This window comes from Cyrtonyx montezumae, unplaced genomic scaffold (genome assembly GCF_038088225.1).
Source record: "Cyrtonyx montezumae isolate F1298 unplaced genomic scaffold, pur_monq_1.0 scaffold_6, whole genome shotgun sequence".
Taxonomy (NCBI): domain Eukaryota; kingdom Metazoa; phylum Chordata; class Aves; order Galliformes; family Odontophoridae; genus Cyrtonyx; species Cyrtonyx montezumae.
Genome location: NW_027072067.1, coordinates 4,467,690 through 4,494,284, shown reverse-complemented (window position 1 = coordinate 4,494,284; position 26,595 = coordinate 4,467,690). Strand labels below are relative to the sequence as shown.

Below are 26,595 nucleotides of genomic sequence, written 5' to 3'. Positions count from 1 at the left end.
AGAACAGCGTGTGCCTGGGAAAGCTGCCTGCAGCTGCCCCGAGCATCCCTGCTTGGTGGTAGGTGGCCCTGCCCCGGCCCCTGGCTGCGAGGTGGCCCCTCACCACCCCCCTGGTGCCCACGAGAAGATGCCCCTGGAGCCACACTGGCACTCAGAGAGGAGCCCACAGGATGCTGTCTTCACATGGGGCCACGAGGGCACAGGTACATGGGTCACTGGGAAACAGGTGGCATGGGGCACGCCTGTCAACACGGGTCAGCACAGTGGGAACAAGCAGTGGCTGGAGGACGGGGCACTGATGCCAGGGCAGGGCCGGGGTCCCAGCTGTCCCCCAGCACACCGCCTCGCTGGGCATCCTGTCCTGCAGTCACCCCAGCAGCAGCGCTCTGTCCTTGCGACAGCTCTCAACCACCACATCCTCCACGCTTGGCACCAAGAGGTGGCGACCAGGGACGGGCGGGACCCCACTGCTGCTGCCCCCCACCCCATGGGGTGACCGTGAGCTGCGGCACAGGAACCGTCCTGGCATCGGCCGGCATGGAGACGCTGGAAGGAAAGGGCTCCAGGGCTCAGGGGGCCCTTTTGGCTCCGCACTGAGACTCGAGCAAAAACCTCCCCGGGGTTCTGACCCGGTCCCGGTCCCGGTCCCGGCGTGGAGGGCTCTTCCCTCTCCTCCCCGGGACATTTTGGGGTGAAAAGCGGGAAAAAACGCACCTTCCTGCCCTGATCCCGCCCTCCCATGGGAGCGGGTGGGAAAAGCCCTTTAGGGTGGGGAATAGGGGGGGAGGCGGGACAGGGCGGGAGCCGCGGCACTACCCCCCCGACGGCGGCACCGCCGAGCTCCGGGCCGCCCTGATTAAAGGGGCGGGAGCGCCGGGGGCCGCCTGGGCACGGCACGGCTCGGCACGGCTCGGCTCGGGGCGGCCCCACGCGGGACGAGGTGGGTGGCGAAGCCGTGCGCTCCGGGAGCGATCCCCCCCCCCCCACCCCCCATCGTGCTCTCAGCCCGGGCTGGGGACAGCGGAGGGAGTCGGGGGGTGCGGGGGGGTTTCCCACGCCGACGCGCTCCCTGGGTCACCGCCTTCGCTTTGGGCTCGGCCGGGTCGTGGCGGGGCTGGCACACGGGGTGGGCGGGATCCCCCCCCGCAGCTCCGTGCCCGAGTGCGGGAGGCAGCGCCGTGCGGGTGCTCGTGGGAAGCTGCCGCCCTCCCCGTCCCCACGGGATCGTGCCCTTCGTGGAGCCCTCCCTCGTGCCGTCCCGTGGCATGTAGGGCAGGAGCACTGGGGAGAGTGAGGGGCGGGCGGGAGGAAGCAGAGGGTCAGGCTTGTGGGGAGCACAGCCGGGATGCAGGCTGCCTGTACTGCCCTCCTGTCCGGGGCACTGGGCACCAGTGGGGTCACAGCCGGGCTGGGTGTGATGGGGAGGGACGGAGTAGGGTCGGGTCCCGGGCACGTGGCTCTCCGTGCTGGGACTTTCCACCTCATTCTGCTTTCACAGCCCCAGTTCAGGACTCTGGGCGCAGTCTGGGGCAGGGAACCCAACTGCACGGGTCTTGCTGTGGGGCATCCATCACCACCGTGCCCAGAGGTGTGGGGTTGGCTCAGGGCGGTGGCTGCAGCATCCTCTCCGTCTGTCCTGCAGGGCCCCACGATGGGTGGGCAGCTTCTGCTCCTCGCCCTGCTCCTGGCCCCCCCAGCAGCTGCCGCGCAGAAGAGGAGCCAAGGTGGGTGCTGAGCACCGGGTACCGCTATAGGGCCTGCAGCGGGGTGAGATGGGCTCTGCTGCTTCTCCCCACTGTAGCTTGAGCTTGGGCATGAGGAGCCCTCTGCGGGCGGCCTCAAGGAGAATGGGCAGGTCTGGGGGTCCCGTGCCTCAGGGCACCGGGGGCCCATGTGGATGCCAACCTGTGCCGTCCCACAGTGGTGTGCGAGAACGTGCTGGAGGCCGACATCGCCTTCCTGGTGGACGGCTCTTCCAGCATCGGCCGGAACAACTTCCGCGCCATCCGCGCCTTCGTGGAGGACCTGGTGGCACCCTTCGTGCACGTGGTGGGCGAGAAGGCGGTGCGCTTCGCTGCGGTGCAGTACAGCGACGAGCCGCGGTGAGCACCGGGGATGGGGCACATGGGGCTGCAGGACCGTGGGGCTGGGGAGTCATGTGTCCCCGTGTGTCCCCGTGTGTCCTCCTGACCCTAGGGTGGAGTTTGGCTTCTCCCAGCACACCAACGGCACGGGCATCCGGAGGGCCATCCAGCAGCTGAGCTACAAGGGTGGCAACACACGGACCGGCGCTGGGCTGCGTTATGTCTCTGATAACTTCTTCGGTCCCACGCAGCTCCGGCCTGGGGTCCCAAAGGTATGGGGTGAGGGGGTGGCATTTGGGATACTCCAGAAGGATGCAGTGGGTCCATAGGGCTGAGGCTCACGGCTCTGCAGATCTGCATCCTCATCACGGATGGCAAGTCTCAGGATGATGCTGAGCAGCCGGCGTTGAGGCTGAAGAGCCTGGGCATCAAGGTCTTTGCTGTGGGTGAGCAGATCTGTGGTGTGCCCATTGGTGCCCATACCCCCGGGTGATGGGGCTCCCCTTGGGGCTGGGCTCAGCCCTCACTCCCCGCTCCTGTCCTCCCCAGGGATCAAGAACGCAGACCGTCAGGAGCTGATCCGCGTGGCCTCACTGCCCACTGACTCCTTCTTCTTCTACGTGGGTGACTTCAAGCTGCTGGGGACGCTGGTGCCACTGATGACACGCAGGGTGTGCACGAGCTCAGGGGGCACCCTACGCACCCCAGGTGGGAGACCCTCAATACAGGGCGTGGGCGCTGCCTTAACTCCTTCTCCCCACGCACTCTGGAGACTGACAGCCCCACATCCCCCCACAGACGGACCAGGCCACACTGGCCCTTCCAACCTGGAGGTCCTGGAGCGTGGCCCTGATGTGCTGCGCATCCGCTGGAGCGCGGCCAGCGGCCCCGTCACCGGCTATAGGGTGCAGCACGTCCCACTGACGGGGCTGGGGCAGCCGCTGGCGGCCGAGCGGCACGAGGTGAGCGCTGCCCTGCACCCACTCGGGGTGCCCGGTGCCCACAGGCATCGGGGTGACGCTGCTCCCACCCAGGTGAGCGTGGGTCCGCGGGAGACGGGCGCTGTGCTGCGGGGGCTGCGTGCGGGGACGGAGTACCTGGTGACCGTTGTCGCACAGTACGCCAACAGCGTCAGTGACTCGGTGTCCGTGCGGGCACGCACCCGTGAGTACCTGGGGGATGGGGGATGCGGGTGGATGATGCTGGCTGCGTGCAGCTCACGGCTGTCCCCGTGCTGTCCCCAGAGGGCCGTGGTGGCGTGCAGCACTTCCACGTGGCCGAGGCCGGGCCGACCTTCCTGAGGCTGTCCTGGCAGCCCGGCCCTGAGCCGCCGCAGGGCTACATCCTCAGCTACGCCACGCCAGGTGAGGGGACGCGCCGTGCCCCACAGACACCTCTTCGGGGTGGCTGCGCACGCTGCAGCACCTGGCGGCCCCTCCCTGTCCCTGGGCGCTGCCCTGGCCCCCGTCCCAGCCTCACCCCACGCTCCCCACCCCTGGCACCGCCTGGCATCCCCGGGGCAGGGAGCTGCGCACACCCCTTCCCTGCCACGCGCCTGCCCGCACCCCTCCGTGTCTCCCCCCCCAGGAATGCCTCCAGGTGAGGAGAGGAGCCTGGGGCCTGGCACGCTGTCAGCCACGCTCAGCAACTTGCGCCCCAACACCGAGTATGTGGTGACGCTGCGGGCACGCTACGCACAGCAGCCTGCAGCCACTGCCAGCCTCACTGCGCGGACACGTAAGCACCGCGCAGCCGTCCCCACACAGGGGCATTGCCGTGGGGGCACACAGGGATGGGATGGCGCAGCCTGTGGGTTCCTTTCGCAGAGCCAGGCACGGAGCAGACACTGCGGACCAACATCCTGAGCCCCACGTCCATCCAGGTGCTCTGGACCGCCATCCGCGAGGCCCGTGGCTACCGCCTGGAGTGGAAGAGAGCCACAGGTGGGCTCGCAGTGCCTGCTCCCCGACGTGGTGCGGGGCCGGCAGCCCGCGGTGACGCTGCCATCCCCACAGGGCTGGAGCCCCCCAGGACGGTGTCACTGCCCAGCAGTGCCAGCACCTACCAGCTGACGGGGCTGCAGCCGGGCACCGAGTACCGCATCACCCTGTACACGCTGTACGAAGGCGGGGAGGTGGCCACCCCCGTCACCACCTTCCAGACAGGTGAGGCCAGACTGAGACACCGCGCGGCGTCGCTGGAACAGAGCAACGGGACCTCCAGCTCGCTGGTCCTGTAGCTTGGGGGAAGGTTACAGTGGTGCCACCCTGCAGGCGTGGAGGTGCCGGTGGGCGCGGTGTCGGATCTCCGTCTCATCGAGGATTTGGGCAGGAGGGTGAGGCTGGGCTGGACCAGCGTCGCCGGTGCCACCGAGTACAAAGTGACAGTGCGCAACACTCAGGGTGAGCTGGCGGGATGGGGCTGCGGTGCCACGGCTAGGCATCCCACGTGGCACCGAGGGCCCCGTGGCATCCTGCTCCTTGCAGATGGCACCGAGAGGACGAGGCGCGTCCCAGGCACGCAGACGGCGCTGGAGCTGGGTGACCTGCGGGAGGGTGTCACCTACGTGGTGCGCGTCTCAGCCCTCGTGGGCAGCCGGGAGGGCAGTGCTGCTGCGCTCAGCATCCACGTCAGTAAGTGCACGTGGTTCTAGCCCCAGCTAAATCACCCTGATCACTCAGGGGGTCCCCATGCTGATGTCCCGGTGCCACTGGGCACACCACAGAGTTCCCAGCAGTGGGCAGTGTCTCGGAGCTGCGGGTGACGGAGGCCGGCCCCAGCCAGCTGCGGGTCACGTGGAGGGGGCTGCCGGGCGCCGGGGGGTACCGGCTGACGTGGAGGGCCAGCGACGGTGAGTGCAGGGCTTGGAGGTGATGCAGTGGTGCCGTGGGAGCTCTCCTCATCCTGGCTGTCTCTCCCAGGTCAGGAGCAGTCCCGCTTCCTTCCTGCCGACCCCACTGCCTTCACCATTGAGGGGCTGCGAGCCGGCACTGTGTATGCTGTCAGTGTCACAGCCATTACTGAAGGCCGTGAGGGTCCACCTGTCACCACCGTGGGGCGGACAGGTGAGGTGTGCCCTTGCTTGATGCTGCCAGCTGGTGCCAGCTGCCCTGGCTGAAGGTGACAGTGGTCCTCTTGGTGTCACAGCAGCTGAGCAGGTGGGGACAGTATCCCGGCTGGAGGTGCAGTCATCCAGGAGCAATGTTGCCCGTGTCACCTGGGTCGGTGTGCCGGGAGCCACGGCTTACCGTGTGGTGTGGAGCCGTCGGGACGGTATTGTGGGATGGGGACAGGGGTGGAGATGGCAATGATGGTGGCATCAGGGCTGACGTGTGGCCCATGGCAGGGGGCTCGGAGAGGAGCCAGCACGTTCCAGGCCATGTCAGCTCCTTCGACATCCCCGACCTGGAGGGAGGTGTCTCCTACACCGTGAAGGTCACAGCGCTCATCGGCAACCATGAGGGCAACCCTGTGTCCATCATCGTCACCACCCGTGAGCACGGGGCCAGGGGACAGCACCACAGGGTGGGGTGGGTACCTGTGCCCTAATACCTGCCCATATCCCCCACAGCGGAGGCGGCCCCGGTGCCCCCTGTTAGCAACTTCCAGGTGACAGAGGCCTCGGAGCATCGTCTGCGCCTCGCCTGGGTGCCAGTGTCTGGCAGCAGCGGGTACCGCCTGGTCTGGCGTCCAGCTGAGGGTGAGTGTGCCCAAGCCCTGTGCCTTGTGGCAGCCCCTGGCCCCTCACCTCTCTGTCCCCATCAGGGGGTCCCCAGCGCAGCCAGCAGCTCCCAGCTGCCGCCAACTCCTATGACCTGGGGGGGCTGGAGCCGGGCCGGCGCTACCACATCAGCATCACCAGCATGGTGGGCAGCCGGGAGAGCGCGCCGGTCATCGTCACCACTGCCACGGGTAAGGGACGTGCAGTGCTGCGGGGACGTTGGGCTAGAGGAGGGTGATGGGTGTGGGAGTGGGACGGGGGTCGCCCCATGTGGGCTGGAGCACCCTGTTTCCCCTCAGCAGCCGCTCCGAGCCACGCCACCAGCCTGCGAGTGACCGAGGTGCAGAGAGACTCCGTGACACTCTCCTGGACCCCTGTCCCCGGTGCTTCTGAATACGTCCTGTCCTGGAGCCCCCCTGCAGGTGAGGCGGGTGCATGTCCCTGGGTGGGGGGCAGCCATCCCCCAGGGATCTCACCATCCCTGTCCCCTGACTATGGGCGCAGCGGGCGGCGAGGCACGGCGCGTGGTGCCGGGCACTGCCAGCTCCCTACAGGTCCCCGGGCTGCGCCTGGGCCAGCGCTACACCTTCACCATCCGTCCTCTTCTGGGGAGCACACCCGGTGCTGAGAGCTCCGTCAGCGAGCGGCCAGGTATGCAGGCTGGGCTGGGTGTCGGAGGGGATGGGGTGCTGATGTCCCTGCTCCACCTTGTCCCTCACAGTCTGCAGGGATGCCCGAGGGGACGTCGTCTTCCTGGTGCATGGCACCCGTGACAGCTCTTCTGGTGCCGACACCGTCCGCACGCTCCTGTCCAACACCGTCACCGCCATGGGCCGCCTGGGCCCTGATGGCACCCAGGTATGGGGTTCCTGCGGTGGCGGGGGGCATGGGACAGAGGGATGACAATGCCAACCTCCTCCTCTTGCCTTCACAGGTCGGCCTGGCCACATACAGCTACCGCAGCCTGCCCTGGCTGCTCCTTAACCGCTCCAGCGAGCTGCCCACCGTGCTGGAGCAAATCCGCACCATGCGCTACGAGGAACCCAGCGGCAATGCCATCGGTGAGGGGATGTCCTGGGGCCAGGACAACGGCCAGTTGGACCTTGCTGACCCCACCCCCATCCTTTTATCCCCCCTCCAGGGGCAGCCATCACCTTCGCTAGGACCTACCTGCTGAGCCCTGGTGCAGGGCGGCGGCCCGGCGTGCCGGCGGTGCTGGTGGTGCTGGCTGACAGCCCCTCCGGGGACGATGCCATCACTGCTGCCAGGGATGCCAAGGCAGCGGGTGAGGCTGGACAGGATCCCTGTTGGACGGGGTCCTCATGGGATGGAGTCTTCATAGGATGAGGTCCCCATGGGCGCTCCAGTGCAGGTGCTGAAAGTGCTGTTGGCACAGGGGTCCGAGTGCTGGCAGTGGGCTTGGAGGGGGCAGACCAGGAGCAGCTCCGGCACATGGTCAGCGGTGAGGATCCGCGCTTCGTCTTCCGCAACCGTGGAGCCCTGGCAGAGCTGGAGGGAGAGCTCACCGATGACCTCTGCACCATCATCTCCACCAGGGTGAGGGGCTGGGGGCTGCCCAGGGCAGGGGAGCAGATCCCATGGGGCTGAGGGCTGCTTCTCCTGTGCTCATGTCCTCCTCTTGTCCCACCAGCCAGAGCCGGAGCCAAAGCCCTGCACTGTGCAGTGCCCCAGGGTGAGTATTCCTGTGCTGTGAGGCTCTCAGTGTGAGCTCCCCACCTTGCTCACAGTGTGGGGCTGAGCTGGGGGCAGCTGCTGGCAGGAAGGTGCAGCTTCTCAGCTCCTCTCTCTGTCTCCTTGTAGGGAGAGAAGGGAGACCCTGGTGTGGCGGTAAGTGTTTGGGACCCCCTGCAGCAGGGCTGTCCCCCCACCAAACCCCTCTTGCACCAGTCCCTAGTGGATGCTGATGGCTGGCTTTGTCTCTGCAGGGGCCACAAGGACGTGTGGGGCAGCCAGGCCCCCCTGGAGAACCGGTAAAGTCCTGATGATAGATAGTGTGGGGGGAGATGGGGAACAAAGTTACAGCCCCTGTGTCCCCTTGTTGGGTGGGTGCTGGGGCAGGGATCCATACAGCCCTCACCACTGTGGTGGATGGAGGAAGTGTCCCTTTGCCTGCCTCCAAGTCTGTCCCCTCTGCTGTCCCAGGGCCGCCATGGGTTGCCTGGCTCTCCAGGACCTGTGGGACCACGAGGGCCACCAGGAGAGAGAATTGAGCAGCCAGGCAAGAAGGGGGACAGGGTGAGTGCCTCCTGAACCTGTACGTACTGGAGTCCCAGGTGCAGGGACCTCCTCCCAACCACGGTGGGAGAGGAGGGGACCTGGGAGGAATATGGCACTGCTGTGATGCTCCCCTGTCCTGCAGGGATTCCCTGGAGCTGATGGGCCACCAGGGCTTCCTGGCCCCCCTGGGAGCCCCGGGTCCCCTGGCCAGCCGGTGAGTGTGGGTGTACCCATAGGATTGCTGGTGCTGATCAAGCCTCAACCAATGTGCTCTATCCATCTGCCAGCCATCCCTGCCTGCTCCCTAGGCTCTCTTCCAACCCCAGCCCTGTGCTGGGGCAGTCTCCCTTGTTGGTGGGATCATTGCTGTCCCCATCCCATCCTGTGCCGTCCCTTCCCATCCCATCCCTGCTCCCCTGGCTGGCCGGGGCAATGCTTTCACCTCTTGTTCTGCTATTTTCCAGGGCAACCAGGGCATCCCTGGTCCCCGAGGAGATCCTGTAAGTACGGTCCTCCTCCCTCCCCAGCCCTATGTCCTCCAGGACCCCCTTCTCATTCTCATCATTCACTTCCAGGGTCCTCGGGGAGCAACGGGGCATCCTGGCCTGAAGGGGGAAAAAGGCGAGCCGGTAGGTGCTGGGCACAGGGCTGCAGGGGGACATCGTACCCAGACACTGGGTAGAGATATCGCAGACAGCGTGGTGGCACTGATTTATTGATTGATTTATTGATTTATTTATTTTTAATTACTTTTTCCCCTCATTCAGGGAGAACCCAGAGTGTTTGTGGATGGAGGACAAGGTTTGCCAGGACGGAAAGGGGAGCCAGGCACACCGGTACAGATGAGGCTGTGCATGCTGGGGGTGTCCACCAGCACTCCCTGCACATGCTGCATCCCGTGCTCACGGAGCATCTCTCTCCTCCAGGGTAGCCCCGGCCCCCCTGGCAGCCCTGGCCCACGGGGTCCCTTTGGTGACCCAGGTCCTCCAGGTCCCCTTGGGCCAGTGGGGCCACCAGGACCTCCAGGAGACTCTGTGAAGGTACGTCCCAGCTGGTGCTGTGCAGGGATGGAGAGACAGCTGGCACCTTGAAGCTGCTTCCCATGAAGAGCTCCCAGTCCTCCATGGCTGTGTTCAGTGTCTGTGCCCCCAACATCATCCATCCTTATCATGAACACAGCACATGCCCTGACCCTACTGCTGATATGCTCTGTCCATCATTACCCCCATCATTTGAGGGGGGCATGAGCAGAGCCCAGCCTTGCCCTTACCTGCTTGCTTTTACCTTGCAGGGGGAGAAGGGTGACCGAGGGGAGAGGGTAAGTGACCACGTTTCCCTGCCTCCCAGGGCACTGGGAAAGGCTGAGCTTTGGGGCTGCCATGCAGGACCTCATTCCTCTCTCCATAGGGTCCCCCCGGACTGGTGGATGGGGCAGCACCTCGAGGGGAGCCGGGCCCCGCAGTGAGTGCTGGGCTGGGGGAGGGCAGCAGGGCTGTGAGTCCACCCCAGGGGCTGAGCTGTGCCCCTTGCTGCTCTCTTGCAGGGTCCACCTGGGGAGCCTGGCCCACGGGGACCTGCTGGTACTCCTGGCCCCAAGGGTGAGAAGGTAAGAGGGAGCCTGGACCCCCCTGGCTCTGCAATGGGGACAGATATCCCCATCTCATGGGCACACTACTGGCTTCTTCAACCTGCAGGGTGATGGTGAGGAGGGCTTCCCAGGGCCACCTGGCCGCACAGGGGACCCTGGAGAGCGGGTGAGTGTCATGGACAAGGCAGGGTGGGCAGAGCATTAGCCCTGCTTGGGAGGTGACATCCTTCTGCCCTCCTCTTCAGGGCCCACGGGGACCTCCAGGGGAACAGGGCAGGAAGGTGAGTGGTAAGGGGATGCTCTCACAATGCTCCCCAATCCCCCAGCCCCTCTGGGGGGGAGAAAAGGGATGTGGATGCTGTGCCATCCCCTGTGCCAGCTACCAACTTTGTCTGTCTTCCTCCTGCACCAGGGAGAGCGTGGGGCACCAGGAGAGTTGGGAGAGACAGGCCAGAAGGTGAGGTGGTGTCAGTGTGGGGTTGGGCACTTTGGTGGCCGGTGGGGGTCCTGGGGTCCACAGGGAATTGTGCTCCTGGGAGACTGCTGGGGGTCCCAAGTCTCACCACGGGATCCTGGGGGTGGGAGGAAGGCTGCCTGAGATGTTCCTCTGCTTCACTCTGCAGGGAGACCGTGGTGCGCCTGGCCCCGAGGGAGAGAAGGTAGGTGGGCATCCATGGCCACGGTCACGCCCTTCCTAGGAGCACCTTCCTCTTCCTCTTCCACTTCTCTACTCCTCCAGGGTGAAACAGGAGCTCCAGGACGGCCAGGGCCATCGGGCAGAGAGGTGAGCGTGGGCACCCTGAGCACTGCGGGGTGGCTGTGACCCCCAGGCACATGTCCCCAGGCACTGCCAACCTCTGAGTATCCTCTCTCTGCACCAGGGAGCGCCAGGACCAGCCGGGCCACGGGGCGAGAAGGTGAGGGAGAGGCAGGGCCCAGGGGTGGGGGCTGTAGGGAGGGGATGACACTGACTCCATGCGTCCCCAGGGTGATGTGGGAGCGCCCGGTGAACCTGGCCAGCCGGTAAGTGCTGCTGCCTGGCAGCTCACCCCATCCCTGGCATGAGGAGTGGTGGCTGCGTCCAGCACTGACCCTGCTGCTTTGTGCACAGGCTCCCAGCGTGGCCAGTGTCAGAGGAGAGAAGGTAGCCTTGACCCTGTCCTTCAGTGGTGTCCCCTTGGCACAGCTGGGATGGGGGCATGGCACAGTGGTGCTGCATGGCAGCACCATGGGGATGCCCATGCTGATCCCCAGCTGAAGCACGGGGAAAGGGGAATCTGGGGGTGATAATAGTGTCATTTCATCTGCTCCAGGGTGACAGAGGATTTCCAGGACCAGAGGGGCCTCCTGGCCCCAAGGGAGATGCAGGGGAGAGGGGTGCCCGTGTGAGTACCTCTGGGGCTGGGCAGGTGCTGGGGCACGCAGCCCATCTGGGTTCTCCTTGCTGTGCCTTGGTGCTGGTCCCACTGTTTCTAACTTCTTCCCTTTGCCTTTAGGGTATCCCTGGCCTGAGCATCCCAGGACCAGCTGGCCCCAAAGGCGAGCAGGGCGAGCGGGTGAGTGCATGTAAATGCCTGGAGCTGGGCTCTGACCCCATACCCACGTCCCCATTAACACATGCTGTCCTTCTGCACCTCCTAGGGCATCCCTGGCCTCACTGGCAGGAGCGGCCCCAAGGTAACAGCTTTGCAGGAGGCATCGCCCCTCTGTCCATCTGTCCATCCAAGGGCTGCTGAACCCTTCTCCCCGTTTTCCTCACTGACTTTGTCCCCCTCAGGGTGATGCAGGGGAGCCAGGCGAGAAGGGCGAGCCAGGCAGAGTGGGTACACCAGGACAACCAGGGCAGCGTGGCAAGGAGGTAGTGTGGGGACGGGGGGGGGTGGGAGATGCTGCGGGGATGCTGAGTCCCCAAGGAATGGGGAGCAGCACAGAGCGATGCTGGTGACTTGTTCTCTTGTCCCCTGACCCGTGCCATAGGGTGAACGTGGAGAGAAGGGTGATGAAGGCACCCCGGTAAGTGAGAACCCCATGAAACGCTGCCCCCCTGCTGCCCCACAGCCCACTCACCCCATCTCTCCCTCAGGGTGAAGCAGGCGTGCCTGGCAAACCTGGAGACAGGGGTCCACGGGTAAGTGCTGGGCTGGGGGAGACCCCAGTGGCCTTGAGTCACCCAGGGTAACACACATCTCCCTGTGCCCCCCAACCAGGGGCTGCCCGGGTACCGTGGCCCCCCCGGAGAGAAGGGCGACCTCGGGGACCCAGGTCCTGAAGGCCGAAATGTGAGTGCCACCGCATGAGTACCCATGGGTACCCCCTTTACCCCACGGGTAACCCCCATCCCCTGGATGCCCCCATCCTTTCCTCACCCATCCCTCTCCGTAGGGCATTCCTGGAGCACCTGGCACCAAGGGTGACCGCGGGGAGCCGGTGAGTGACACCCACACAGGAGCCAGCTCTGCACCCCCTTCCCAACACGCACCAGGTCCTGTTAACACATTTGCTCTCCTTTCTTTCAGGGCCCCCCCGGACCCCCAGGACGAGCTGTAAGCTGTACCCTCCCACTTCCCTGCCAGCAGGTCTGTGCCAGCTCTGATGTCCCCTCTCTGCCCTACAGGTGGATGTGGGGCTTGGAGGTGCAGGAGAGAAGGGCGAGAAGGTAACAGCCAAGAGGTGATGATGTGATGCTTTGCTGTGGGACTGTGGCATTGCAGTGTCTCTGACAGCTGTGCCACCCCTACTAGGGGGACGCTGGGGACCCGGGCGAGGATGGAGCCAAGGGGGCCAAGGGCGAGAGTGGCCCCCCCGGGCTGCCAGGAGTGAGGGTAAGCGTGGGGTGAGAGGTGACCTGGAGAGCCATGGTGGGCCCTGGGGTTGTGCCCACCATTGTCATGTGTCTCTTGCAGGGCATTGAAGGCCCCCGTGGTCCCCCTGGCACACGGGTGAGTGCCCCTTTCCCCCTTGCTGTGCTCAGCCCCGCTTGGGGACGGCAAAGTGTTCACTCCATTCTCTTCCCATAGGGTGACCCCGGGGACCGAGGCTTACCAGGAGAGAAGGTGAGGGGTTGAGGGCTGCCCACCACCCCCTGTCCCTCTGAGCAGCCCCATCCCTCATTCACTGCTCTGTTGCAGGGGGAGCGTGGCCCACCGGGTCTGGATGGCCGCAATGGGCTGGAGGGCAAACCCGGCCCGCCAGGACCCGCCGGGCTGAGGGTGAGCGTGGTCTGGGGGTGCATTGGAAATGGGAACAGGATGATGGTGGTGGCGGGTCAGAGTCGTCGCACTGCATGTCCTCTGGAGATGCTTATGGGATGCTCACCTCCTCTTTGTCTGCAGGGGGACCCAGGGAAGCAAGGGGACCCTGGCAGGGATGTGAGTACCTCCTGGGAGTGTGGGCATGCATTCTTCCCCTGCTGGGGCCAAGACACTGACCGGGCACTGAGCCACTCCCCGTGCCCCTTGGTCACTGTCCCCGACCCCATGCCATGCCCACGTGCCTGGCTGTACTCTCACCTCCCATAGCAGAGACTGTGTCCTGCTGCTGCCCTGTGTCTCCCCGCTTCTCCTCTCCCTGCAGGGGCTGCCCGGTCTGCGGGGGGAGCAGGGACCCCCTGGCACAATAGGACCACTGGGACCGCCTGGTATCCCTGTGAGTAACAACCCCGTGTGCCATGGGGACACGTCCTGCTGCAGGGACACATCCTGCACTGTGCCTCTGTGCTTGGTCCCAGCTCTTCTGGGGCACAGCAGTAGGAGCTAGGACCTCAAGACTGCCCGTGCTGATGGGGCTCCTCTCCCTGCCTCTCCTTCCTCCCAGGGAAAACCCGGAGATGATGGCAAACCTGGCTTGAACGGCAAGAATGTGAGTTACATTGTGGGGTTTGGCTTTGGGGTGCTCCCAGGTACCCCGAGGGCTGGCAGCCCCAAGTTGGCACAGAGACGAGCGAGTCACGTGGCAGTGTCCCCATGCCCTGTGGACTGCCCCCATCCCACACACTGCTTGTGCTGTGGGTGCTGGTTCATGACCTCCATCCCCAGGGGGAAGACGGGACGCCAGGAGAAGATGGGCGGAAGGTGAGGAGCAGAGCCCTGTGTGGTCCCCATGCGGTTCCTTGCCCACGGTGCCACGTGTCAGCCTGGGGACAGCATCATTCTGAGTCTTATTTGTGGTTTTTTTTCCTCCTGCTTAGGGAGACAAAGGTGATGCCGGAGCCCCCGGCAGAGATGTGAGTGGTTGCAGTGGGTTGTCCCTACTGGGGACAAGCTGGGACAGCACCTGGTCGCTGGGGGTGACACCACTCTCTCGGCAGGGCCACAGCGGTGCCAAGGGCGAGCAAGGGGACAGAGGCATGCCAGGTCTCCCTGGCCCCCCTGGCGTCCCCGGTGTCCCAGGGCAGGTCGGCCCCCCTGGCCAGGTTCGTTGTCCCCAAGCCCTAGCTGCCCCATGGTTCCCTTGAGGCCCATGTCCGTGGGTGCCATTGTGTCCTCTGTGTACCTTCCAGGGCTCTCCTGGCCTCCGTGGGGTCACTGGACCGAAGGTAGGTGTCCTCCAGCTCCCTGTGACAAAAGCCTGGGGTCTGTCCATCGTAGAGGGAGTGAGTCCTTTGGGGACCCTGGGCAGCCTGGCCCCAAATGCTTTGCTGTATTTCAGGGGGATCCAGGGGAGCCAGGACCACGAGGGGAACCGGTGAGTACCCAGCACCGTGGGAGAACCACAGCCCCTCCCAGGCAGTGCCGGCTGCATTCACTCTGAAACCTACTGAGGGCAGCAGTGCTGCTCACCTCGCCCATTGCACATCCTGTTCCCTCTTGCTCTGCAAACCTAGGGGCGGCCTGGCATCAGCGGAGACCCTGGGACTGCAGTGGTGAGTTCCCCACTGGGCTGGAACATCAGCCCTGGAGCCCCAGTGGTGGAAGCAGCACAGTAGGCTTCCTTTCTCATGTGCTTTTATTGTAGAACATTGAACGTAGCCTGGAAGCCCTCGGCATCAAGGTATGGGGTGAGAGACCAGGGGGATGTGGGATGGGGTGGTGGGATCGGGGTGCATGACTGCTGACTGCTGCCTCTCTCCTCTCTTCCAGGTCTCATCCCTGAAGGAGCTGACGGGTGCCTACGATGGGAGCTCGGACTCCTTTCTGCCCGTGTCCGAACGGCTGCGGGGGCAGAAGGGCAGCAGGGGGGAACCAGGAGAGAGGGGACCCCCAGGCCGGGAGGTAAGCACTGTGGGGCTCCAGGGTGGTACCACTGCTCTGCTCAGACTCATTGCTACCTTCCCCCTGCCCAGCTGGATCCGAGACCTGAGCCCTGCTGAACCCCTCCCAGCCCTGGGGTGCTCTGTGAGGGTTCACAGCTCCCTGTGTTTTGGGGTGACCACCCCACAGCCTGGTATGCTTTTTTGCAGGGTTCCTTAGGCTTTCCTGGTGAACGAGGACCCAAAGGTGACAAAGGGGACCAAGGTGCCCCTGGTCCCCAGGGCCCTGTGGGCCGGGTTGTAAGCGAGCGGGGCCCAGAGGGGCCACCAGGGCAGCCAGGGGAGCCGGGCAAGCCGGGCATCCCAGGGGTGCCTGGCCGGGCTGGCGAGCTGGGAGAGGCTGGGCGGCCTGGTGAGAAGGTGAGTGTGGGTCTGTGGGCAGGGGGACATGGCTTCCAGGCTTGGGGACAGCTCCATGAGCTCCCCCACCTCCTTTCCGCAGGGTGATCGGGGTGAGAAGGGCGACCGGGGTGAGCAGGTGAGCTGTAACGGGAATGCAGTCCCCTCTGTCCCTCTGCTCTGCATAAGGCTTGGGTATGCCCCATGGACTGAACATTCTGGGGATGCTCCATCTGTTTTCCTTCTCACCAGGGCAGAGATGGCTTGCCTGGCCCCCCAGGCCCCCCAGGACCCAAGGTAGGTGGTAGATGCTGCAGGTACTGTCCCTGGGAGGTGCCAGCAGATGCCTCTAGGGGTGGGCATTCATGTCTGGTCCCCTGGCCTGGGGGCTTGGGGAGGGCTGTGCCACTGGGGGACCTCTCTGGGGTCCCCTGGGTGCCAGCCCTGACCAAGCTGTGCCCACAGGCAGACGCAGTGGAGGGCAGCCTGATGGGCTTCCCGGGCGAGCGCGGTCCCCCCGGACTTAAGGGAGTGAAGGTGCGTGTCCAGGAGAAAGGAGCAGGGCAGCGATGGAGCCAGAATCCCAGAGTTCTTTGAGGAGATGGGACAACTGCCAGCTGCAATGAGCTGGGAGAGCGGGTGGGCATCCGAAAGTGCGGCATGTGGGTCTGATGGTATCTCCCTCCTCCCCGCAGGGTGAGCCTGGTGCCGAGGGCGAGCGAGGACCCAAAGGAGATAAGGTCTGAGTGTAGTAAGTCTCCTGTGGCTCCTCTGCTTCTCTGTTCCTCACACTCCCTTTCTGGGCTCAGCATCGGTCTCTGCTCTCCCTTCTCCGTGTGCTGCCAACAGGGTGATCCCACAGAACGAAGCCCTGGGCAGGGGCACAGCTGGGGACATCCCTCTCTGGGTGCAAGTGGGATGTGAGGGCAGGTGGGGGACGGGGACATCCCTGCCTGTAGCACAGGTCCTACAAGTCTGCACCTCTCCCCACATCAGGGTGAAGGCGGGGCACGGGGCGAGCGAGGAGAGCCTGGCGAGAAGGGCAGGGACGGCTCTCCAGTGAGTATGGCACCGAACCTTCATTCTCATCCCCCCCTCCGTCATCATTGCCATCTCCATCCCCATCACATCCTGCATCACCCCTGTGGTCTCCATCTCTGTCATGTTCTCCATCATCCCACGGACTCCATCTCCATTTCCATCGCTGTCCCTATCATCCCCACCTCCATCCTCATCGCTGCTGTTGTCTCCACCATCCCCATCTCTTGCTCCAGGGCCTCCCAGGAGAGAGGGGCCTGGCTGGCCCTGAGGGGAAACCGGTGAGTGTGGCTGCAGGAGGCTGAGGACTGGGAGGGGTGGGTGGATCCCGAGGTCCCAAAGCAGTCCCCTCCAGCCCTATTGGAGCATTCACATGTTGTTTGCATCCTTCCCTCCTACACAGGGCCCACAGGGCTTTAGAGGGCCCCCTGGCCCCTCAGTAAGTACCCCCGGGTGGGTACAGCATGGTGACACTGCGCTCATCCCTGGGGAGCCTTAGGGGCAGGCGGGGCTGCTTGGAGGTGGTGTGGTCGTCCCACTCCCCTGCTGGCTCTGATGTGCTTCTTTGCAGGGCTTGCCAGGTTTCCCTGGTGTGCTGGGCCGTCCGGTAGGTGTCTGTCCCCAGCATGTCACTGTCCCCCTGGTTCCTTCTCGGTGTGTGCTAGGCATGGTGCATCCTGATGGGAGCTGGCCAGGATCATCCCTGCATGGCATGGGCACTTCCCAGAGTCTCTGTGCACCAGGGGCATCCTGACCACATCTCTCCCTCCTTCCCAGGGCAACCAGGGAGAGCCAGGGCCACCAGGACCTCCGGTAAGGAGACCTCTGTGTCACACGCAGGGCACTGCCCTGCAAAGGGGACGTGGGGCAGATGTGCCAGCAATGAGTGGGGGTGATAGTGCTGGGATGGCATTGTCATAGTACCTCCTCCCACCCCATGGAGCTTGAACATAATGTGCCCTTGTCCTCTGCAGGGTGCTGCAGGTCCACCAGGGAGCCAGGGTCCATCTGGGATGAAGGTATGTCATCGCCATCATCATCTTCATCATCGCCATGTCTGGTCTGACACAGGAAAGTGGTGCCATGCCAGTACTGGGGACTATAGGGAAAACTTGGGGTCTGGGCCCTCCTGGAGGCCCTAAGGGCTCAGGGGACGCAGGGACACAGCTGTGATGGTGGACGCAGGGAAATGGGGCAGCAGGACTGACATGGGTTCTGTCCCCACAGGGTGATCCAGGGGAACCTGGTGCCAGCATCAGGGTGAGCCTCCCCAAAATCAACCCCTTCCTGGAGACAGCTGAGCTTTGGCTGCCCCAGAGAGAGGTGCCAGTGTGACATCTCCTCTCTGACCCCACTGTTCCCCTTGCAGGGATTGCCCGGTCCCCAGGGCAGCATGGGGCTGCCCGGCCCCCCCGGCCCACCCGGTCTGGTGGTAGGTACCCCAACCTGCTCCTCAGGAGCAGTCCTTCCCACTGCCTCAGCTGTGGGTTGATTTCTGGTCGTGTATCCATTGCAGGGCCCGCCGGGTGCCCCTGGGCTGCCAGGACAAGTGGTGAGAATGTGCCCTCCTGAGCTACCCTCAGCCCTGGGGGGTGCCAGCCCCATGGGCTGCCCAGCTATGGGATGTGCATAGCCCCAGCCCTGCTCTCACACTCTGCAGGGGGAGAGTGGCAAGCCAGGCGTGCCCGGTCGGGATGGTGTGCCAGGGAAGGATGGCGAGCCAGGGATGCCCGGGAAGTTGGTATGACACCGGGGCAGGAGACTCAGCCCAGAATGCAGAGCTGGGTCTGAGGGCTGTGTGCTTTGTGCCAGGGTGTGCCAGGACCATCAGGCCCTACTGGCCCCAAAGGGGAGCCAGGGGATGCAGGAGCACCAGGGCAGGTGAGTGCTTCCTTGCAGCTTCCCCTGCTCACCAGGGCTGGCAGGTGACCACAGCCCCACTGACTGCTGCCTCTGTCCCCTCTGCCCCAGGGCATCGCTGGCCCTCCTGGTGCCAAGGGCGAGAAGGTAAGGCATAGGGTGTGCATCTTGGGGGGAACTCCTTTCCATAGCAGGCAACGGCCTGTGCCTGACCCTGTGTTGCTGCAGGGCGAGCCGGCGCTGCTGGAGGGTGTGCTGCTGGGTGAACCTGTGAGTTGGTTCCTGTAACCCCATCCCTGTGTCTCGCTGGGATGAACCAGATCCCAGCACTGCTCTCCCATCCCCAACACTGCTCTCCCTCCCTAGGGCTCCAAAGGTGCCCGAGGTTTGCCTGGTCCCAAGGGTGAGAAGGTGAGGAGGGGGTCATGGGAGTGCCAGGCTCTATTGAGCCTATCTATCCTGTCGCCCACCCCTGCTCTTTGTTTCTGTCCTCTTGCCAGGGGGAGCCTGGAGGAGCTGGAGAACCCGGAGACCCCGGGGAAGATGTAAGTAGGGGATGTGGAGGGGAGCGGATGGGATTGCATCCTTACCCTGTGCCCTGATGACTGTGTCTTTGCAGGGAGCCAAGGGGGCATCTGGAGTCAAGGGGGAAAAGGTGAGTGTCCCCATCCCATATGCTCTGCCACCCCTGTGCTCCCTGGGGTGAGTGTCCTCATGCTCTCTGACACCACACAGGGCTCTCCAGGTGTCGGTGTGCAGGGACCACCAGGGCAGGATGGGCCTCCAGGCTTGAAGGTAAGCCCTGCCTAATCCCTGACCCCGTGTCCCTTCTCCATCTGCCTCCGAGGGGGCTGTTTCCCTGGGCCATGTCTCTTTCCTCATTGCTGCAGGGTGATATCGGCTTGCCAGGACCTCCAGGACCCCCAGGTTTAGCAGGCATCTCTGGGGCACCGGGACAGCCAGGCCTGAGGGGGGACAGCGGGCAGCCTGGCCCCCCAGGAGCCCCTGGAGAGCGGGTAATGGCAGTGGGCTCTTCAGCACCAGCAGGAGCTCAGCAGCCCCATTCCCTGCCCTGAACCCTGACACCGCTGTGTCCCCACCAGGGTGCGATTGGCTTTCCTGGGAGAGATGGTGCTGCAGGACCACCTGGACCCCAAGGGCCCCCAGGGCCAGCGGTGGGTATGGGGCTGCAGCATCCCCAGGGGGGGTGCAGGATCCCTCCCTGGTCCGGTGCTGGCTCAGGAGGGGTGTTGGGTCACCAACCCAAGCAGCTGGTGCAGCCCTCCTATGTTTCGCTCACCCCTCTCCTTTCTTTTAGGGCATACAAGGGGCCTCCGGGCTGAAGGGTGACAAGGTAGGACTGGGGACAGCCCTATGGCACAGGGATGTGGGGCTGCTCCTTTTGTGTAGCACTGCTGCTCCCCCTTGGCTGATGCCGAGTCCACTCTGGGTGATGGCACCTGTTCTGTGTGCCTGGGGCAGTGCAGGGGCATGGGATGTCCCCTGGAATGGTGGGGAGACCCAGCCAGGGCCACGGGGACTGCTGCTTGCTGAGGTGGGGTCCAACTCTCATGTTCCCCCCACAGGGTGATCCAGGGGCCGGGCTGCCGGGAGCCAGAGGCGAGCGTGGAGACCCCGGACCACGGGTACATAGCACCACGGACCCCCATACCAACACCACCACGGCACTCCCACGTCCCCACCATGAGGGGTGCCCCCCAGACCCACCCCTCACACCTCCCCTCCTCCTCGCAGGGTGAAGATGGGCGCCCAGGGCTGGCAGGTGACCGCGGTCCAATGGTGCGTACCCCTCAGCTCACCACCCCCCAGGCTGGGATCCCCCCTAACAGCATTCTCTTTCCTGCAGGGCCTGCCTGGGAACCGAGGGGAGCGTGGGGACAAGGTAAGGGACCTCTTCAGGGCTGGGGATCAGGGAGGGGAGTGCTCGCACCCTCGTGACATCTCACCGTGCCCTCCTCACAGGGAGAAGTTGGGGCCGTGGGGCCCAAAGGAGACAAGGTGAGACCCCAGGGCTGGAGCAGGGGGAGGCAGTGCTGTTTCCCCCTAGCTCACAGCCGCCTCTCTCCCCCATGCAGGGCGATACCGTTGTGGTGGAGGGACCTGTTGGGGCGAGAGGCAGCAAGGGGGAGCCGGTAAGAGCTGGGGGTCTGCTGAGAGACCCTGCTTCAGGGGGCACATCCACCCCATAAATCCTCATGTCCCTGCCTGGGGGAGTTCTCCCCACCCCAATGACTCCTGACCCCATCCTTCTGTTCTCCCATTTGCAGGGAGACCGTGGCCTAAAGGGCTCCGAAGGGGACAAAGGGGACAAGGGAGAGCAGGGCATGCCCGGAGAGAAGGTACGGGGTGAGGGGGCAGGGCTGGGGAGCAGGGGGTCCATGGTTGGTGATAGTTCAAGGAAGCCAAGAGCATGACAGCATCCTTGTGCCTCATGCATCCATGCCTCTTGCACAGTGCTGGGTGTCCTGGCAGTGTGTGGCCCTGCCATGGTCAGAGCACTCCCTCCCACACAGTGCTGATGTGGGGCTGTGCTTGCAGGGTGCAAGGGGTGAGCCAGGTGAGAAGGGCTCTGCAGGCTTCCCTGGGGCACGTGGCCCTGGTGGGCAGAAGGTAAGGAGCTGGGCGCCCTGTACCACTGTGGGGTCCCTTCACTTCTCTCCAGCCCTGACCCACATCTTTGCCTTTACCAGGGAGAAGTTGGCGTGCCAGGGGAGCCTGGCGAGCCGGTGAGGAGCTGTGTCTCAGTGCTAATGTCACCCCACTGCGGGGCAGGAATGGTCCTCATCACGCTGTGTGCTTCCTGTAGGGCCTGCCCGGCCGGGATGGCATTACTGGAGCACGGGGAGAGAAGGGGGACATGGGGCCACTGGGCTTGCGTGGCCCCAAGGTGGGTTGTCCTCTGTGCTCCATGGCCAGGACACGTGCTGGCCCTGTGGGGCTCTGACTCCCTTTGTCCCTGCAGGGTGAGCGGGGCATGAAAGGAGCCTGTGGCCTGGATGGGGACAAGGGTGAGAAGGTGAGGGGATGACCGTCCTGCAGCCAGGACCTCAGCCTTGCAATAGGGGCACATGGACCCTGGTCACAGGGTCCCCCCCCTTGCCTGACCCCTGCCTTGCTCCTGCAGGGAGAGCCGGGGCTGCCGGGGCGCTCGGGGCTGCCAGGAAGGAAGGGTGAGCCGGTAAGCACCGGGCCAGCACCGTGCTGCAAGGGGGGATGGGCATCCAGGGGCTCACAGATGTCTGCTTCATCCCCCAGGGAGAGCTGGGGTTGTCAGGAGTACCCGGCGTCCCCGGGAAGGAGGGGCTCATGGGACCCAAGGTAGGCAGGGTGATGGGAAGCTGTGCTGAGACCTCGGGAATGGCCCTGGAGCTGCTCCCCCTGAACTCCTGCGCCTTCCTCTCCACAGGGTGACCGTGGCTTCGATGGGCAGCAGGGAGCCAAAGGAGACCAGGGGGAGAAGGGAGACAGGGTGAGCTGTGGGAAGGGGCAGCATCCGTCACGCTGCATTGCTTTTACTGCAGTCAAGCCTTGTCCCAAGGGCACTGAAACTCCCCAGCGTGCCTACTCTGTAGGCTGTAGGTGTGTGGACCTCCCCATCCTGACCCTCTGCTCCATCGTAGGGCGCACCAGGTGTGATTGGTAGTCCTGGCCCCCGGGGCAGTGATGGTTCTCCTGGCCCCCCTGGCCCCCCAGGCAGCGTTGGGCCACGAGGTCCCGAGGGCATGCAGGGCCAGAAGGTGAGTCTCTGTCCCCCAGAGAGGCCAAGGGTTGGCGGCATCAGGAGCCATGTCCCAGCTCCGTATCTGCCCAACCAGCTCAGTGGCTGTGGGGACCTCCCTGTGTCCCCCTGCCCAGGGAGGCGTAGGAGCAGAGGTTTGGGACCTCTGTCCTGGGGCTGGGCTGGAGTCAGATGGGGTGTGCCCATGTTCTTTACAGGGGGAGAGAGGCCCTCCTGGGCAGGCGGTGATGGGGGCCCGCGGTGTGCCTGGCATCCCTGGAGAGCGAGGAGAGCAGGTGGGTGAGCCCAGCCCTGCCCAGGGCAGACCCAATGGTACAGCTCCCAGCCCTCACTCTGCTTGTCCCTAGGGCAGTCCTGGTGCTGAGGGGCTCCGTGGGGAAAAGGGGGATCCAGGCATGACGGTAAGGGGCTGTCAGCATGGGGCCAGCAGGTGGGAAGGGGCGCTGCATCCATCCCACTGCTGCTGATGGAGCGTAGCCCACCCCCAGACTCTGCTCTGAACCTGGGGAAAGCTTTTTCCTATCTCTAAATAAGCATTCTTTGCCCCACCACTGGGCAGGAGGAGGAGATCCGCGCCTTTGTCAGGCAGGAGATGAGCCAGCACTGCGGTGAGTGCCCCACAGCTGCCCTGGGGTTGGGGGCTGCACCACACAGCCCCTTGCTCACCCCCACCCCATCTCTCCTGCAGCATGTGGAGGGCAGCTCCCGCGGCGCCTGGATTCCCGTGAGCACTCAGGTTGTGTCTCTGTTCCTCTCCCCGTGCCCTTGCCCAGCTCACAGCGCTCAGAGGGGCTGTAGGGTCACAGATTATCCCGAGTTGAAAGGGACCCAAAAGGATCATGGAGTCCAACCCCTGCTTGGGATGTGGGTGGGATGGAGTACAGGGTCCCGGCACAACTGGGTGCTTTGTCTCCAAGGAGGATGGGGAACTCGGCCCAGGAACATCATTCAGTCTGCCCACGGAGGAGGGAGAACTGTCCGCCAGGAGAAGGAGCACGGCCAAACAGGTGATGGAGAGCATGGAGCTGCAGCCTCCCTGAGCCTGGCAGGAATTGCACTGTGCTGCCAGGGCACCTCTGAGCCTCCAGGGGACAGGGCATCCACAGGACCCCCTCCCTGGGCGATTCTGGACTGCTCTGTGCCTGCACAGGGTTTTCCCATGTCTGTGCTGTCCTTCCCTCTCAGATCACTTCCCCCATTACCCACCCACTGAGCCAGATCAAAGTGCTCACGTCCCCGTGCTTAAGCTGTCGCACGCAGAGGAGGAGGAAGGTGAGTGCTGTCCCTGTGCCTTCTGTCCCTTTTATCCCCTCTGTGTGTGTCACACGCTTGTGGGGTACCCAGGGGTGCCCACACGGCCATGGGATAGCCCAGCAGTGCTGCACTCAAGGCCAGTGTTGCCTGCAGGGCAGGACAGGCGCGTTGTCGTTGACACCAACGACCTGGAGTACGAGAGCGTGTACGGGGAGCAGGAGGACTATGACACAGCCCTGGAGGCAGACAGCTCGGAGCAGCCTACAGAGGATGGTGAGCTCTCCATGCCCTGCGGGGCAGCAGGCGTGGCACAGGTGACCCCGTGGTGCAGGGGCTGCCATGGTTCTGCTGAGGACCCCATGCACTCCAGTGGTGGCCACTCCAGCAGCACGTGGTTTGCTCAGGCACTGGGCTCCCCATGCTCCTGGGTGGGAGATGCTGGTCCGTGTAGTGCCCTCACCATTGCGCTTTGTCCCCGCAGCCGAGCCCTGCACCCAGCCCCTGGAGGAGGGGGGCTGCCAGCGGTACACGCTGCGCTGGTACTACAACCAAAGAGCCGCCGAGTGCCGGCCCTTCGTCTACAGCGGCTGCCAGGGCAATCTGAACCGCTTCGGCAGCCAGGAGGAGTGCGAGCTCCGCTGCAGGCAGCGCGTGGGGGCAGGTGGGCACGGTGCTGTCAGCTCCAGCAGCATTACACCTGGTGCCACGCTTGGTGCCATCTCTCCTCCCCCCGCAGGTGTCGGCAGCGGGGAAGGACGGCAGCCGGAGGGGTAGCGTGGCGATCCCTGCAGGAACGTGGTGCTATTTCTAACGTCTCTTCTTGTTGCTCATGGGTTTTTTCCCTTTACACCGGTTCTGTTGCCCGTTAAAGGTGAAATTTCTATCAAATGGGAACACAACCTCCCCATACGCCTTGTCTCTGCTTTCCAAACCAGAGCTCTCTTGGCATGTTGGTTTGATTTTTAACTTATTTGCTGCCAATGGGACAGCTCTCGGCCCCACATTCCTTCTTTGGCTGCCCAGAACTGGGAGTGGATGTGGTTGAGCCCCTTTCCCAAACCCAGTACCTCAGATCCCCAAGGCTGTGGGCTGCCCTCGTCTCCCTCTTGGGCTCCCAGCATCCAACCATGCCACCTGCTCCATTTGAATGAATTTCACCTTCACCCCACCTGGGACCCGGTTCCCTTTTGAGGTGCGATGGTTTGGCAGAGAACTGCAGGAGGGATGGAGGCTTTCTCCACTTGCTGCCCTCTGGCTCGCACCTCTGCCTGGAAACTGGGACCCAGCAGGGAGACCCTGAGGATGGTGCTATGTTAGAGGCGGTTCCTGCTCATCAGGAAGGTGACGCTGGCTCCTCCACAGCCTAGATGCACTGCTGCTCTGTGTGTATCTGTATACAGCGAATGTATATGTGTACCAATGCAGAGGTGGGACACGGTATTAAAGATGTGCTCATGGAAGGATGCTGTGCCTCTTGATGTGCTGCGGTTTGGGGCAATGCAGCCAAGCTGACCCCATTGCCTCTGTCCCTGTGGCTGCTCCTCCAGCTTGCGGTGCCCGCTGGGTGCCCTCCTGCCCTGGTGTCCCCTATCCCTGTGCCCTGTCCCCATGCCCTGCTGACGCACACGTGCCCACCACCCACAGGCACATGGGGTTGCGGTGCAGTGTGAATCAGTGCCTAGGTCTAATTTTGGCTCCTTTGCCATGACGGGGGGGTGAGTTCCTGCTCTGTCTCCAGAAGGAAGAACAGAGCCCCATTTATTTCCTCTCTCCACCGCCCCACACGCACGGCACTCCAGCCCACAGCAGAGCCTATGGGCACGCTCAGTTCTGTGGAGCTGCAGTCGGTTGGATGTCCAGTGTGAGATAATTATGCCGAGTTCCCGTAATCCCCTCCAAATTCAGCTCCATGAGTGGGCAAATGCCCACCCGCATCCCGAGGTGAGTTCATCTGTGATGAGGCAAAATGCACTAATAGCCCTGCTGCACGCTGCCGCCGTGTGGGGCGGGACATGGGGCTGGGGCAGGATAAGAGCCAGGGCTCAGCCCCGAGCGGGGCAAACCCCATCTGGCACCCCTACACCACGAGAGCAGCAGGGGACAAGGACTGCAGGAAATGGTGAGGCTGCACATGAGTGGTGCTTTTGGGGGGATTTACCTTGGGAAATGGGTCGCAGGGTTTGGATGCTTTCTGTCATCACTCACCATTCAGTTTCCAGCTCATCCAGCTGCCTCTGGCTGCCCGCTCTGGTGCTTTCCGAAGGGTTTCACCCAGGAGGTGGGATGCAGGATGAGGATGCTGGCTGCATTCCACTGCTTCCCTCTGGCTTTTTGCAGCCAGCCCCGAGCCCAGCATAGGGTCCTGCAGACAAGGATGCTGAGGATGCTATTCACCTGGTTGCATCACGCTCTTGTCACCCTCCTACTTATTTTGGGCAAACCGTCCCATCTGAGAGGGCAGCTTCTGCCCCATAGAGCTGGGGGGGCAGCAATCCTGGGGGGGCAGCTGGGGAGGAGACAGCTGTGGTGTGAGTCCCAGTCCCACGTCACACGTTCCCGACCAAAGTGCAGGTGTGGGGCGGGGAGTGGCTGCGGGAGGAGACACTGCGCTGTCCCCACGATGTCATCGCCATCCCATCCCTATCCTGCCACCACCCTCTCCAATGGGTGTGAACAGGAGGGGGGGCACCGGGTGGGGGGTGATGCTGAGTGCTGCACTCCTTTCCCACAGGCTGTGCTGCTGCCCTTCCTGCTGCTGGGCATGGTGCAAGGGCTGAACCTCCAGCACGGCCCCGCTGTGCCCGGTGGCCCCTGGCACGAAGGTGGCTGGGACAAGGTGGGCAGTGGTGGGGTCATGCTGGGGCACCCTGGGGCGAGACGTGACCACGGCTCTGGGGATGGCTCTCAGCTGGATGGAACCATGCTGCTGGAGGAGTCAGTAAGAGAAGCGTGGCCCTGGCTGCCAAACCCCAACACCAACGCAGCCACTGCGGTAAAAAAGAGCAGCGCTGCAAAAAAGGTGTCCCTATCTCTCGACGTCCCCACACACATCCTGAGGATCCTGCTGGACTTGGCCCGGGAGAAGGAGCTGCAAGCCAAGGCAGCCGCCAACGCCGAGCTGATGGCACGCATCGGGCGCAGGAAGTGACCACGACACATGGCCACGGCCAAGGGACTCTGTGGGGTTGGGGACGGGGCGCTGGCAGCCGATCCCTGATCCTCGGGATGCACACTGCGCACGCAGCAGCTGCTGTTCTAACAACCCAACGTCAGCACCGTGGGAGCAAAGCATCAGGCCGAGACAGCCCTGGTGACACGGCGCCTGGTGCAGCGGGGTCAGCGTCCTTGTCCCCAGTGCACCCCCGCTGGCGTGCCCCCCAGGGGCCCATCCGTTCCTTTTGACCCCGTTTTCCACGTTCCCTCTGTCGAGATGCTCTGTACACCATAAAGCCCATCCAGACCTAT

At 64.1% G+C, this 26,595-nt stretch overlaps 2 protein-coding genes across 2 annotated transcripts; both read left to right on the top strand.

Annotated features, from left to right (window-relative positions):
- The first annotated feature begins 127 nt into the window (after positions 1-127).
- On the top strand, positions 128-24,616 carry COL7A1 (collagen type VII alpha 1 chain). The gene is made up of 118 exons (XM_065749686.1): positions 128-439; positions 863-940; positions 1,643-1,724; positions 1,922-2,102; positions 2,197-2,356; positions 2,437-2,530; positions 2,634-2,792; positions 2,883-3,046; positions 3,119-3,248; positions 3,329-3,448; positions 3,672-3,821; positions 3,911-4,027; positions 4,100-4,249; positions 4,358-4,486; positions 4,571-4,717; positions 4,810-4,935; positions 5,006-5,149; positions 5,232-5,357; positions 5,431-5,577; positions 5,656-5,784; positions 5,850-5,996; positions 6,108-6,227; positions 6,310-6,456; positions 6,527-6,663; positions 6,740-6,866; positions 6,947-7,090; positions 7,202-7,362; positions 7,457-7,498; positions 7,627-7,653; positions 7,752-7,796; positions 7,969-8,061; positions 8,186-8,257; positions 8,508-8,543; positions 8,619-8,672; positions 8,811-8,879; positions 8,970-9,083; positions 9,335-9,361; positions 9,451-9,504; positions 9,587-9,649; positions 9,738-9,797; positions 9,877-9,912; positions 10,044-10,088; positions 10,255-10,290; positions 10,371-10,415; positions 10,513-10,548; positions 10,619-10,654; positions 10,743-10,775; positions 10,945-11,016; positions 11,128-11,187; positions 11,273-11,308; positions 11,409-11,489; positions 11,609-11,644; positions 11,715-11,759; positions 11,839-11,910; positions 12,014-12,058; positions 12,148-12,174; positions 12,246-12,287; positions 12,373-12,453; positions 12,535-12,570; positions 12,649-12,684; positions 12,760-12,840; positions 12,964-12,999; positions 13,205-13,276; positions 13,445-13,489; positions 13,666-13,701; positions 13,818-13,853; positions 13,938-14,042; positions 14,130-14,165; positions 14,279-14,314; positions 14,454-14,492; positions 14,585-14,620; positions 14,710-14,841; positions 15,030-15,239; positions 15,322-15,357; positions 15,471-15,515; positions 15,684-15,755; positions 15,914-15,958; positions 16,215-16,277; positions 16,493-16,537; positions 16,828-16,863; positions 17,034-17,069; positions 17,231-17,275; positions 17,484-17,516; positions 17,626-17,688; positions 17,773-17,808; positions 17,917-17,997; positions 18,069-18,137; positions 18,228-18,263; positions 18,345-18,386; positions 18,483-18,527; positions 18,617-18,661; positions 18,736-18,771; positions 18,852-18,911; positions 19,007-19,132; positions 19,220-19,291; positions 19,435-19,470; positions 19,703-19,762; positions 19,872-19,916; positions 19,984-20,019; positions 20,100-20,135; positions 20,213-20,269; positions 20,405-20,476; positions 20,676-20,747; positions 20,828-20,863; positions 20,944-21,024; positions 21,100-21,153; positions 21,262-21,315; positions 21,393-21,455; positions 21,544-21,606; positions 21,758-21,874; positions 22,074-22,151; positions 22,224-22,277; positions 22,436-22,484; positions 22,565-22,612; positions 22,794-22,883; positions 23,062-23,148; positions 23,284-23,403; positions 23,612-24,616. Exons 1-118 carry the CDS (start codon positions 128-130, stop codon positions 23,902-23,904), a joined length of 9,288 nt encoding a protein of 3,095 aa, XP_065605758.1. The 3' UTR covers positions 23,905-24,616.
- Positions 24,617-25,867: 1,251 nt separating this feature from the next.
- UCN2 (urocortin 2) lies at positions 25,868-26,297 on the top strand. Its single transcript, XM_065749723.1, has one exon. It carries the CDS (start codon positions 25,892-25,894, stop codon positions 26,276-26,278), a length of 387 nt encoding a protein of 128 aa, XP_065605795.1. The 5' UTR covers positions 25,868-25,891; the 3' UTR covers positions 26,279-26,297.
- The last annotated feature ends 298 nt before the right edge of the window (positions 26,298-26,595 follow it).

Coding starts and splice junctions, on each gene's coding strand:
- COL7A1 (XM_065749686.1), top strand. CDS start 128: ATGCCCCTGGAGCCACACTGGCACTCAGAGAGGAGCCCACAGGATGCT. Junction 2,357..2,436: donor TCCGGCCTGGGGTCCCAAAG/GTATGGGGTGAG, acceptor ACGGCTCTGCAG/ATCTGCATCCTCATCACGGA. Junction 9,505..9,586: donor GAGGGGAGCCGGGCCCCGCA/GTGAGTGCTGGG, acceptor GCTCTCTTGCAG/GGTCCACCTGGGGAGCCTGG.
- UCN2 (XM_065749723.1), top strand. CDS start 25,892: ATGGTGCAAGGGCTGAACCTCCAGCACGGCCCCGCTGTGCCCGGTGGC.